This window comes from Halictus rubicundus, chromosome 7 (assembly GCF_050948215.1).
Source record: "Halictus rubicundus isolate RS-2024b chromosome 7, iyHalRubi1_principal, whole genome shotgun sequence".
Taxonomy (NCBI): domain Eukaryota; kingdom Metazoa; phylum Arthropoda; class Insecta; order Hymenoptera; family Halictidae; genus Halictus; species Halictus rubicundus.
Window position 1 is genome coordinate 9,624,483 of NC_135155.1, and position 12,845 is coordinate 9,637,327.

The 12,845-nt window shown below is 40.2% G+C and overlaps 2 protein-coding genes across 2 annotated transcripts in view; both read right to left on the bottom strand.

The window, feature by feature from the left end:
- The window catches only part of LOC143355901 (uncharacterized), a 279,512-nt gene that overhangs the window by 104,681 nt on the left and 161,986 nt on the right, over positions 1–12,845 (bottom strand). The gene's annotated exons all lie outside the window — the stretch shown is intronic.
- On the bottom strand, positions 4,216–9,391 carry LOC143355862 (uncharacterized). Its single transcript, XM_076791030.1, has 13 exons — positions 9,344–9,391; positions 9,124–9,237; positions 8,705–8,857; positions 8,351–8,485; positions 8,096–8,257; positions 7,448–7,817; positions 6,751–7,139; positions 6,528–6,632; positions 6,168–6,433; positions 5,811–6,059; positions 5,124–5,392; positions 4,474–4,538; positions 4,216–4,398 (listed from the first exon to the last, which is right to left on the bottom strand). Exons 1-13 carry the CDS (start codon positions 9,371–9,373, stop codon positions 4,216–4,218), a joined length of 2,490 nt encoding a protein of 829 aa, XP_076647145.1. The 5' UTR covers positions 9,374–9,391.

Genomic DNA, 12,845 nt, shown 5'->3' on the forward strand with positions numbered 1-12,845 from the left:
ATTTTGAATCAATACATGCAAAACAAAAGCTAGCGAGTGAAATGACGTCCGCCAACTTGAAAAAGATCAGGGTATTTATGAACGAGTCGGCTTCCTCGCGAGTCCGTTTCGTTGGAACGTCGAGGCGCTTAGGAGCTTCTCGACGATGAACGTCCTGTTCGGAGCAGGATGGATACGGGGTTGTCGCAAGAGCTTTACAAAACGGTTGTTCCTTGTGCCCGTGGACTGGACGGCCACGGGTTTCACGTAAGAAACTATCGAAGGGATCAGAGTCGTTGTCTTACAAGCGGATAATGTAACGGGATGCGAGATAATGCGTACTTAGATATAAATACACACGTAGGTGGGCCGCGCGCGGCCTCTACGACGGAGCTGGAAGCCAAAGAAGAGAGTGTTTAAGCTCGGTCGTGTTTCGCGTTCGAGCGAGAAAAGAAAACGACCCGAGCGTGGATCGATCGAACGAATCGAATATATTTGAATGAATTTGAATGGATCGAACGATGAACGCGGCCGCGACGGGCCGGCCGCGGTTACAATGCCAAAACACATTGATGCTAATCGTAATCATTTAGTCAGGGTTTTAGTTGTTCGTCGTCGTTGGTAGGCGGTTAGGGCACAGGACCAGAGCGGGTCGATCGACGTGTTTTGCATTCAGTTGGACATCGCGCGAAAGAGAAAGAGAGAAAGAGAGAGAGAGAGAGAGAGAGTGAGAGGGGGGAAACGGTTTGTGGACGCGGAAATGAATTATTTATTCGTCCGGGCTGACCGGAAGCGAGAGATGAGAGGGACGAAGCGTCGGAAAAGCGCGTAAATGCGAGCGAGGTCGTGGGTGTCAGCCGTTCCGAATCATCGATGGCTCGCCAACCGAGTCATCCGTCCGACAGTCTCTTATTTTTTGGGAGATTTTTCATGTGAGAAGAGGCAACCGATACATATTTTTTCATGTGATATCAATTTGTTACAGAGATAGCCTAGTTTTACCTGTGATCTGTTACTTAGTTCCCTTTATCCGTGTCTGTTGGTCGCTGTGTGCAATATTCTCGTACGATTATGGTAACGATAATAACGCTAATGATACTGAATAATAATATTAATAGCGGTAGTAATAACATTAATAATAAATATGATATAATTACCGATAATAGTAATAGTACACAACGTAAACAGTTAAGTCGCTGTAACGAGATAGAGTTTGGTTAGCCCAGCAACGAGGTGCGGTCATCCGCGACACGAGAGACGTCCGTGGTGTTACAATAATTAATTTCGTGGTAAGGATTTCGATTCGCTGTCCGGTCGTGGCCGAACTTCTGTTCGATGGTCACGCTGGCGACGCGTAAACCGAGCATTTTACTTATGACTTTCCGTAGGAGAACACGTTAGACAGACGAGTAGCGAGTGCCGCGTTGATCGATGTAGAACCTCGGACTGTTTTCTGCCAACAATCGGCAAAGATCTACTGAGGAAAAGCAAATCTGTGTAGCTTTGATTGTAGCCAAAGAGATCGAACGTTCTCATTTCATTTTTCCCCCGTTCACGAGAAGTAGCGAAACTCTTGAACAGAAAATATGATGCGGTTGTTCACGGAGAAAGGACACGCTTACATCGGTTAACTAAGATATTTGTTACAATCGTTTACCAATTTCTTACTGTTTTCAAAGCAACTCGTACGTTGTAAGCGTGAAATGAAAGTATACAAATGTTTTATTCAACAGATATTTCTTACTTTCTACTGTGGAGTCTTGATCTAAGCCGAGCGGTGCTACACGATCTTAGTCAGTTCGCCTATCCTCTCCACTGGGGGGCATAACCCGCGAGGGGCCCAGAAGCTCGGGCTTCCTCGATTGCTGAGCAGTGTAAAGTGTAAACGTAGTCCGTTACTGGGTCGGGTATATCGGTGTGAACCACTACTAATCCAATTATAAAACTTTGTAAGACTTTCACCAACTTATTCGTAGCATTTTTCTGATTAAAATGATACCAAACAAGATTTAATTTGAACTGTACTTAGTGGATTAATTGACGGTATATAGTGCGCCTTCGATCCGTGTTTACAACACAAATAAATAGTAGCCCTACACGATCTATGTCACAGCACGGACCCGAGGATTGGGCTTAGATCAAGACTTTACTGTATTCAACCATTACATACGTTTTGTGAGAATCTGTTTTATCGTCGCGTTTACAAATGTTCTTCGCGGAAAACGTACTCGTAAAACTTTTTGGCGGTAGACAATAGTGAGTACACACATTAGTTCCATACAAGGATTAACATTTTTATATTCTATACCACCGTGACATGAAAAATTCATTGCTTGACAGAAGTTGACAAGAATCGGCTTTACTTGACTTTAAGAAATCATATTAACACTAATTTTCCGAAGGATGAATTTGTATTTCCGAATTTTATTTGCTTTTGCTCAGTACTTTTTTATTTCGTACGTACCCCAACAAAATCCGAATTAGCGTAACGAGACAAGGAACACTAATCCGAGGAGGAGATTACTTCACTCTAAAAGGCAAACGATTTTGTCTAAACATCAGTTGGCTCTTATTAGAATCCGGACAGAATGAAACACCAATCACAATTTATAAACAAAGATGTTAAACGATTCCATTAACACCAACCCGTGGTAAATTGTTGCTCCAATTCGAGCCTTGTTGCACTCCTAATCGAATTCTGCATAACATTTATTCTGTTACGCTAATTACGAATCATTTTCATTCTATTTGGCACTCACTACCATTACTTTCCTCCTTATTTCACACGATACACCTACATACACACACACACACACACACACAGCCATACTTATAGGAACATACACGTTGTACTTTAAGCTGCCAGTATTATTAACTGTAATCAATAATGCATATCCATGTTAATGTTTAAGACATTATATTGTCCCCCTCCTAAGGAAGAAAAAAAAAGTATAATCTATATATATAAATATATAAATATATTTATTTGACATTCTATTTATTGCATTTTGTCGTTAAGCCAATGATCTTACGTGATGGTTCCCCATGTACACCGTTGATTTCATCCCGTAGGATTCTAGTATGGTAAATTCATGGTAATCTCCTAGATATTAGCGAACGTATGTAGATTAACGGCAATTACCAGTAAAATGGGGAAAGAAAACCAGAGAAAACGAAAAACGAGACAGCCGTCAAATTATGTGGTAGATACCTAAAACTTGTAGATACTTCCTGTACCTTGAAATTTATATGACGTAGCGTTTAGTTCCGACGTATACACACGATATACGTATACATGAACATACATACAAAAAAAAAAGTATACAGTAATATTACCGAATATTACCGTATAGTCCTTTATATAGGAGATAGCTACCGTGTGTGCGGGAGTGATCGAGATATACGAATAAGTCCGATATACATACATATAATTATACATTCGAGAGCGCTGTGTACACTTCTTTATGTGAACGGATCTCGAACGGTGTGATGTGCAATAACGAAGAGCGATCTAGTGTGGTCGCAGTGCGTGGTGCGATCCAGTATTTTTGTTTTAGCATGACAGACCACCGATGTTCCAAATCGACTTCACTAGATAGTCTTGTGTACTCCGAAATTCCCTCTTAATAATAAAACATTTAATAAAAGAACGAGTCTCGTCAGATGATTGCGCACTTATCATCTCTGCTTTCTATCGGTTCGTATGTTCCGTTTCCTAGAACCTTGGAAGCAGTGTGTGCAGTGTTTTCTCGATATATGTCAACAACACTGGTCTTGTCAGCGACATATATCGTCCAAGAGATACTGGATTCCGTGCATTCTTCGATACTTAGATTTTTTGGTTCGCAATACCCCGCGGTAGTGGGGATTGTTCTGCACCTTTTATCAGCCAGGTATTTGCGACATATATCGAGAAAATCGTCTTCGTATCCTCACCGTTGTCGCTCTCGTAGTCCCAACGCGTGACGTCACGCAAGGCGTGGTCCTTCCACTTTGACCAATCAGTCCCGCATTTCTTTCACGGAATTTCGTTACATTATAAGTAACATTTTTCCGTCTTTTAGGTTCACCAATGAAAAATCTAGCATTCGTTTCAAGGAGTTGTATTATCAAATGTGAAGCAGTTCCAGTAAATAAATAGCCGTACACAAATTTTTGAGGTACGTATAAAACAAACACTTTCTCCCGCGACTGCTTAACTATAGTTATAAAATACATTTCACACATCTGTTGGTCCTACTTCAAAAGCAGTAGTTTAACAGAATATATAGATTTTTCAGATTCGATACAACTTTCATTATTCGTATTCTTCAGCTTCTTCCTCGTCGGCTTCGTAATGAATGATTTGATCTGAATAGAGTCGTCCACGACGCGCTTCTTCCGAATCACGTCCCGCTGCATCGGCTTTATGATGTGATTCTACCGCATGCTGATAAAAATGTGGAAATATTGTTAATGTTTTTTTGGTATATCTATTCGTTTTTCAAGTTTTACCTGTTCCGGATGCGACGCTTCCTTGGTCACATTACTGGACATCGTCGATTTTGAGCTTCTTTTTTCTATATGAAATATTAACGGATTAGTGCAAAATTATTGCATAAGATTAATGCTAAAAGATGTGAAATGATCGGTGTTTAATTATCAGCAGATATGATAGACAGCCAAGATAATAAAACCGTTCTCTCAGGGGAAATTAATTACGAGGTAGATCATTGAGAAGATAATTAATGGATGACAACAGCAATGGTGTAATTTACTTGAAATAAGCGAGGGTTGTTTCTCCAGAGTTTTTTTAGTTTGAGAAGTCGCAGATGCTTGTCGTTCCTGTATAACAACGAACGGTAAATAATTACTGCGAAAAAAATACTAGTTTTACCTTAACCATAGCAAACACTGTAACCTAGAAAAATGTCAAAGTATTTAACATAAAATATTTAAGAAATTATCTGAACCGAGGATATCGCGACAGATTGGACCCTTATTTCCAAGGTAATTATTATACAGCGTGTTCGAGTACACATCTGTTGGCCGAACACCCTGTAAATTAAACGTTAAATACGTAATATCTCATTCATCTTTCTACATTCTTTCAATAATTCTATCCAGTGACATTTTATTACGTTGCAGTGCTATTTTAAAAGTACTTTTTATGCCAATAGACAAACTCGGTATGATTACCGAAGACTTAGCCTCGCTCCTGTAGTCGTCGCAATATCCAGGTCCGCAAACGTCGATTTTGGCCGGTGGTGGTCGACCTCTATACATTTTTCCATCCGTCCCTTTCACCATTCCCTCCGTCAATTGCACCACTTCCGGTCCCCATTGACTGATAAAGTGTCCCATTCGCATCACCCTTTGCTGAGGCGTCGTGACCGTGTGACTTCCGCCACAGTACCGGTTGCACAAATGATCTCTGCAAATTCGTTGCTTCTCAGAACACAGAAAATAACGATAAACGCGTACTAATCAAAAATAAAATATGCTCGAGTTCTATGTGTTCCATCTTTCGCGTCACATAGAGGTACCTCTCGAATTCGTAATTCTTCTCAGAAATAAAACCATAGCTTTCTTTTTTTTTGGAATTATTTTTCTAATTGATTACATTTTTATTAGCTTATCCCATAAACTCAATAAATTTCAAATAAGAAATAAAATAAAACAAATAAGAATAAGTAATAGGGAATAAGTTCAGTTTGTGTCAGAAAAGCGTAATGACAATGTCTAAGCTTCTTTGCTTGATACCACATGATTAATTGTAATTAAATAAACACTAAATACAATAGGGGGTTAAATGAATATTCTGAGGAAAGTATGTCCTGTCGCTATTCTACCTGGGAGATTTCACGAGCTTGTCCGATCGAGCAGACTTCTGCTTCTTCGCCTCTTCCTGCAATGCTGCTTCATATTGGATCATGTTCCTGCTGTGAGGCAGTCGCCTATTCTGCTTCCGAACTTGATCCAACTCGTAGGTGAGATACGGCTTCATGCTTATACCGCACGGGAATGGATCCAATTTCAATTTGGATGTGTCCTGCGTCCTCATAACAACGTTCTTGTCGCAGGATATGCACTGGACATCTCTGGGAACGCATCGGATAAATGACACGGTGCGTTGTACGTGCACAATTCAAAGAATATCTTAATTCATCAATTGAATTATTTTATGAAATTTGGAAATATTGATTTACCTGAGCAGCTTCTTCGTCCCAGCAGCTTCGGTGTCCTCTTTTATCTGAGCAATGCGTCTCAGCTTGTCTTGAACAGCCTTCAGTTTCGTGCTCATGAAATCCTTCAACGGTGTCATCTCTATCTTGTCAACCTTTCCCTCGATCTCCCTCTGCACTTCGTCCAGGGCCTGCTGCCAAATCGACTCCTGGTTCCCTAGTTTGTTGATGGCGTCTTCGAGGCCTTGAGCGAGATCGTCGCAGGCCGCGTCGAATTGATCGTACGAAACCTACCGAGAATTTATTAATATTTCGAAAACAATCTCGTCCGCTGTAATTCCGAGAAACCAGAAATTTAATTATAACGATTGCATATTTTCGAACCTTCCTGTGCACTGCCTGAGCATCAGCCTTGTCAGCCAGAGCGTCCTCGAGATCTTCCCTGTCTGCTTTTATCGTCTTCAGAAGCTCTATTTGCTCCAGCAAAGCCTGAAACAAGAGTGGAAAGTCGCGCGAAAATGTCCATTATTGCCAGTTCATCTGAATTAAAAATTGTACAATTAAAGAAATAATTAACGGAAGGAAAGTAAGCGAAGATGGCACTCACGTTAAGGTGCACTTCGCGATTTTCTTTGTCGTCGATCAGACGGTCCGCGGTCTGGTTCAATTTTTCCATGTCACTTTGGACACTCGTGATCTTCGAGACTAGTTCATCAAGTTCGGCGTTCCCTGTGACTCCAGCCATGGGCCCGCTATTTACAAACTCCTGCAAACAGATCACGTCTTTCTCCAACCTTGAGATGCGTTCGTTCATGGCTGTTATTTCGGTATGATCTACGGAGTCTTCTTGGTCCGATTCGACCCCTTGCTGTTTCTTTGGACTTCCTGGACTCTTCGGCGAAGTTGGATCTGTCGTTTCCTCAGCTTGCGCGACATCTGCGCTCGGTAATTCCGTCTGCGATTCGGTTTGCTTCCTCTCATCTTCCTCGCGTCTTCCTTTTCCTCCTACAGTTGTTAACAATTTTTCGCTTTATTTCATACATCACAATTCTCGAAATTTCGCTGAATTATGAAAAGCGGAAATCTAGTTCTTTATAAGTTAAGACACTCCGTATTCTGTTTCAAATATCTTCCTGAGACACCTGAAGACGCCTACATGCTGTCTAAATTTCATCATTATGGAAAGTCAAAACCAATCTTTCAGGATACCCCGTATTCCGTTTAAGGGGTGTTTCAGAAATCATTAAAACTGTTCGACTTTCGTGTTCAAGTACGAAGAAAAAATAACGTTTCGGTCGAGTTACCAGTATGCACTTCGGCAACCTGTTCGCTCAGATGTTTCAAGTCGTCTCGCATCTTCGAGACGTCCTTTTGCAACGTGGTCACTTGTTCGTGCATCTCTTTGATGTCTACACCACCTAGAATCTGGCTCAAAGATACCCGCGGCTGTATGCCGGCCTCCTTTTCTGGTTTCGTCGGATGCGCCCCGGTAAACGGTTCCTCTCCACCCTCGGTAGTCGAATTAGCGATTATTTCCAAGTTCTGAACAGTGCTCTCCAAGTTATTAAGGACACTCTCCAAGTTCGTCAATCTTTCCTCGAGTTGCGACGGAACTCCCGATGTCCCCGCGACGATTTGATCACCTTTCAAGGCATCCTGCACCATTGTAGTCAACTGAAAGCGACACGTCACCAGGTGTTAACGTTGAACCACGAAATAATTCACGATTATAACTTGTTCATGAAATTTTACATTGCTCTCCTGCAATCGAGGTGTTTACATTACGATCCTAAAGTGACTAATGTAAATAAAGGGATCCAAGGGTAGGATCAATGTTATTGTTTCGCGCGCTATTACTTTTGATGTACGTGTATCCCAAAACGACACGAGTGATAGTGAAGTTCACCTTAGACACGATTGAAACGTACGCACACAATGATGGGTAGCTATACCTTATCAATACCTTCCTCAGTAGCGTCCAATCTTTTCGAAATATTAATGACATTCCAGACATCGGTCAAGGGATCTGTCAGTTTGCCCTTCAGACGCTCAAGGAGCTCCGCGTTCGTTGACAATTCATCGAGTGCTTGAAACTTTCGTTGAAGCTCGTACACCTGCACGTAATTGTCGTTGAAAACAAACAAAAAAAATTAACAATGTCAGTTTTAAACATCTCGTAGTATTGGATCGAAATAAAAATTGCTCACAGTTATTTCGAGTTGCTTGAATGCCAGTGCCGAGGGTATAGCATCGTTGACAATCGGTTCTACGTATATCACGGTTTCGATATCCTTTTCGGATCCTATTTTCTGCCTCGATCCTTTCGTCGTCCTTACATCGGTCTGATCCCCTGGTTTCACAAATATTTATTCAACATTATCCGAGAATAATAAAACGGTGCACAATGAAACAACGGCAATAAGAATAAATTCACTTCGATCAAAAGAGAACCTTTTACTTGTTCGGGCGATGGAGCGCTCGCTGATTTCTTCGCAGATTCTTTCTTTTCAGGCTCTACAAAAAATTGTTACAATGATTGAATTATTATAGAAACGAATAACCGACTGAGCAAATGCTTTACCATCTGCTACTACGTTGATTACGTCCACATCGTCAGGGCCGCGTGAGCGTTGCGTTACATTCTTCGAACTGTCGATAATGCCGTACTCTTGGAAATATAAGGATGGGCCAGCTTTCAAAGAGCTCACCATCGTCTACAGATATTGCCAGACATAAATCCAATTCTTAACATTAATCCTGGTCATTAACTCAGCGTTAGACACGTGGATAACACGATTTCTTCAGACACATTTCCAATATACTTGAATTAGTTTTTTTTTGTTGACGTATTGAAAATGAGAAAGAAATACGAGAATGAGAAAGGAACGAATTCTTAGCGAGCTAGTGAACCGTATTAATAGAAAGACTTCGTAAGAATTTGTTAAAACTTTGAAGAACTTAATTCCGGGATTAAATCTACCTTAATTCGACCCGCCTCATCGCCACGGTATTCAACCTTCGTCGATTTGAGATCTATCTGGTGTAACAATACGTGAAGGAAGTTATGGAGGATGTTGAAATTTACCGCTCCGACCTACACGAAAACGGGAAACGACGTACCTACTTTAAAGTATTTCACATCCATTCGCTTCATTAAAATATTGCGAAATCAAGGAGGTTTGGACAAGTTCTTTTCTTACTTCGGGCGTTCCCAACGCGAGATCCAGCATTTGAGGCAATGAAACCTGCAGACTGGTAACATCTTTAGCGACAGGAGGTGGTGCAGGTTTTGCGACTTTCGCCGACATCCTCTGTCATTCAAAAATTTTCTGAAACATATATAAAAAAAACATAATAACAATCAGTACGTACTTTTTATAGTTTTGACAGTTAAATGTCATTTGAACACATCAATCTGGAAAAATGACGTCATTCCTTTGTTCCATTGCCAAGCGCCATCTTTCTGAATACATCTTAACACTTTACCGACCGGTAGCCTATTAATCGGCTTATTGTCCCCGACGCTTACCGACCGGTAGCCTATTAGCACAGACGAGGTATAGGAATAGACTAATCACCATATGGGGTTTCGCCTCTCACGATCTGAAATACCGACATCCGAAATCTGAAACACCGTCACACACACATACATGAAATCCATACACGTATATGAACTTGCAAGGGTCAAAATCTTGACAAACTGACGCTTCAATATTGCAATAAGCAGTTTAAAAGTGGTCACTTGTGCTTCCCAAAAGTCCAATCTACGTCCGTTCAGAGCCCAAATTGCGAATTTCTACCTCATCGTGGAGTAAATTGTAATATTCGGCAGAAAACTCGCCTTCCGAAGCAAGTATGACGTCACAAGATGGCTGCCGCTGAGAGATTCTCTTAATTTCGAGAGATTTAGTGTTCGTATCGAAAAAATCACTCTGAACAGACATATCAAGGACATGTACAAACACGGTGGTATGCATTTTTTATTGATTACTTACTTATTTAAGACGTAAAACATCTAGAAAAAAGGCACCATTTCGCGGTTCCGCTTACTAGCGCCACGGTCTTTCCGCGGCAAACGCTGTATATTACGTTAGAATACGATATGTATGCTGCCGAATATTGTAAATTACTCCACAATGTGGTAGAAATTCGAATTTTGGCCTCTGAACAGACCTAGATTGAACCTTTAGGAAACACAATTGACCATTTCTAAACTGCCTATTGCAATATTGAAGCGCCAGTTTGAAAAGTTTCTGACCCTTGCACGTTTCGCTTCGCAACTCATAACGTCACGCTTGTTTCGAACGCCTCGCGATTTCAAATGGGACGCTCGGCGACAACCTCCGACTTCGTATGAGTGTCAGTAAAAAGAACGGCGGGACTGACATACAACGAGATTTCACTGTAGCTTCAAACCAGAGGGTTATCAAATCATTTCAACGGAAAAATTGTGATTTCGTTAGTTTCTTTTCGCATAAATCGATTTTTTCCAAAATCCTGAGGTGACAGGCAAATTTTGTGATCGGATTTGAAGTCAGCGTGGTAAAATCTACTAGAAAAGATGTATAGAATGTCAAGAAAAAATATAACCGTGCATGGTATTGGATACATCACAATTTTGTTTCAATATTCCAAGTTTATTTTCAAAGTTAAAACATGTTTGTAGCATAGTCTCTCTATTTTTCCCTTATTCTGCAATATTTTAACTTTAATCTAAAAAAAAAATCATAGCTCTATCTCATTTCTATCGAAAGTTCTTTGATTTTGACAGAAACTTCGTCACTATGTCCCACTGTGGACGTATTTATACAAAACTTCACGGTTACATATATAAAACATTGCAAATCGTTATAAACTTTTATTTAAATATATGATATTATTCAAGTTTATTTTACACTTAGTCTTTAGTTGTAAATTTGTATTTGTTTGTTTGTTGACTTCAGATTTGACATCTAAGGTAAAAAAATATGATTTTGTTTAATTTTTTATGCGCTTCGTGGCATAGAAAAAGCTGCTTTAAATTTCATTTAAATGATATTTGAATAATTTTCTTTTTGACAGGAAGTGAGTTCCGGCTCCTTTTCTTTTTAAAAGAAGTCCTGGTAATATGTATCAAATTATTATAATGTTAACAATAAACTGATTCAATTTAATGTAAATCAAATGATTCCCTCATCTTTTGCATACACGTGACTGCCGTTCGAGTTTCATTTCAGAGATATTAGCGAAAAACTGCAGAGATAATGTTATAACGAGTCCTGCGTATACCTACGGGCCCGTGGCAATGTATCTTTTAGTACGTGTTGGTCGCCTGAATCGGGCTCATGTGAAAGGAATCAGTTTCACGAAACACTTGTACATTTACGGGTTTGATGACATGGCAACAGTGAGGGGAAGGATGAAATGTGGCAACCATGTCTAGTCGCTAGCTTTCTCTCTCTCAATTTTCGTTTCTCTCTTCCACTACTATTCAATCTGCTTACCATCGTCAGTCGGCATTTCATATATTCTTTTTTACCGGTACGTCGTACGCGACGTAGTACCACAGACGAGGTACAGGAGTAGACCAATCACCCAATGTATTTTTTCGTCTCACGTCCGCGGGGAGAGCCAATGATGAGAGCCCACTTACTATTTTTGTGTCACATCCTACCGTATCGGTCGAAACTAATATTGTGGAACTAATATCACAGACGAGATGTAGGAATAGGCCAGTTCAGTCATTTCATCTTATGCTGTTTCCTGTCGCACAACATGAAATACCGAGTAATCATAATTAGAAATCTGAATAAGAATCGAGTATCTTGTATACTTCAAATAACCATGCATAAAAGTTACTTTGATATGCTTTAAGATATGCTCAAGATATGCTTTAAAAGTTACTCTGTATCTCTGGTACTATTAGCCATTTTTACTTAAAAGATTAGGTGGTAAGATAGCCAAGAGGGTATTCGACAGCATCATTCGTAAGAGGAATTCTTACAATCGTTAAACAAGCAGATACAATAAATTTATCAGTGTACATTTATCCGTGGTTCAAAAGTTATTCTGTACCTTGAGTTTTATCATCTTTCTTTACTAAAAAATTAGGTGACAAGATGGTCAAGGCAGTGCTCGTCGACATCATTGGCGAAAGGAATTGTTATAAACATTAAACAGCCAGAAACAATAAATTTATCAGTGAATTGTGCACGATAAAATAATGCGTACGAATATTCATGATTTAAAAGTTATTCTCTATCTCGAGTTCTATAATTTATTTTTACTAAATAATTAGATGGCAAGATGGTCAAGGGAGTGCTCGTCGACATCATTGGCGAAAGGAATTGTTATAAACATTTATATTATAACAGGACGTACGGTTTATACAAACGGCGAGATGATAAGGCGGTAAATCAAGCGAGCCAAGGACGATGGGCAGCGGATTTGATATTTCGGAATTTTGGAAACGATGGCCTCGCGACAAGTATGACAACAGACGTAAACAAAAGGTTTACGTTCACCCGAGACCGGCCTCGAGCTCGACAAGCTGAGCTATTGTCAACGCCGGGACACGGTCGCACCGAGGCAGTTCTTATATGGATGCCATAAACTTTTTGTTTGGTAATCCACATAAGAACTGTGGTGGCCCGAAATGGTTTTTGCGTTACCGGAGTTACCTGTACGATAAATTAATGCGTGCGAATATTCATGGCTTGAAAG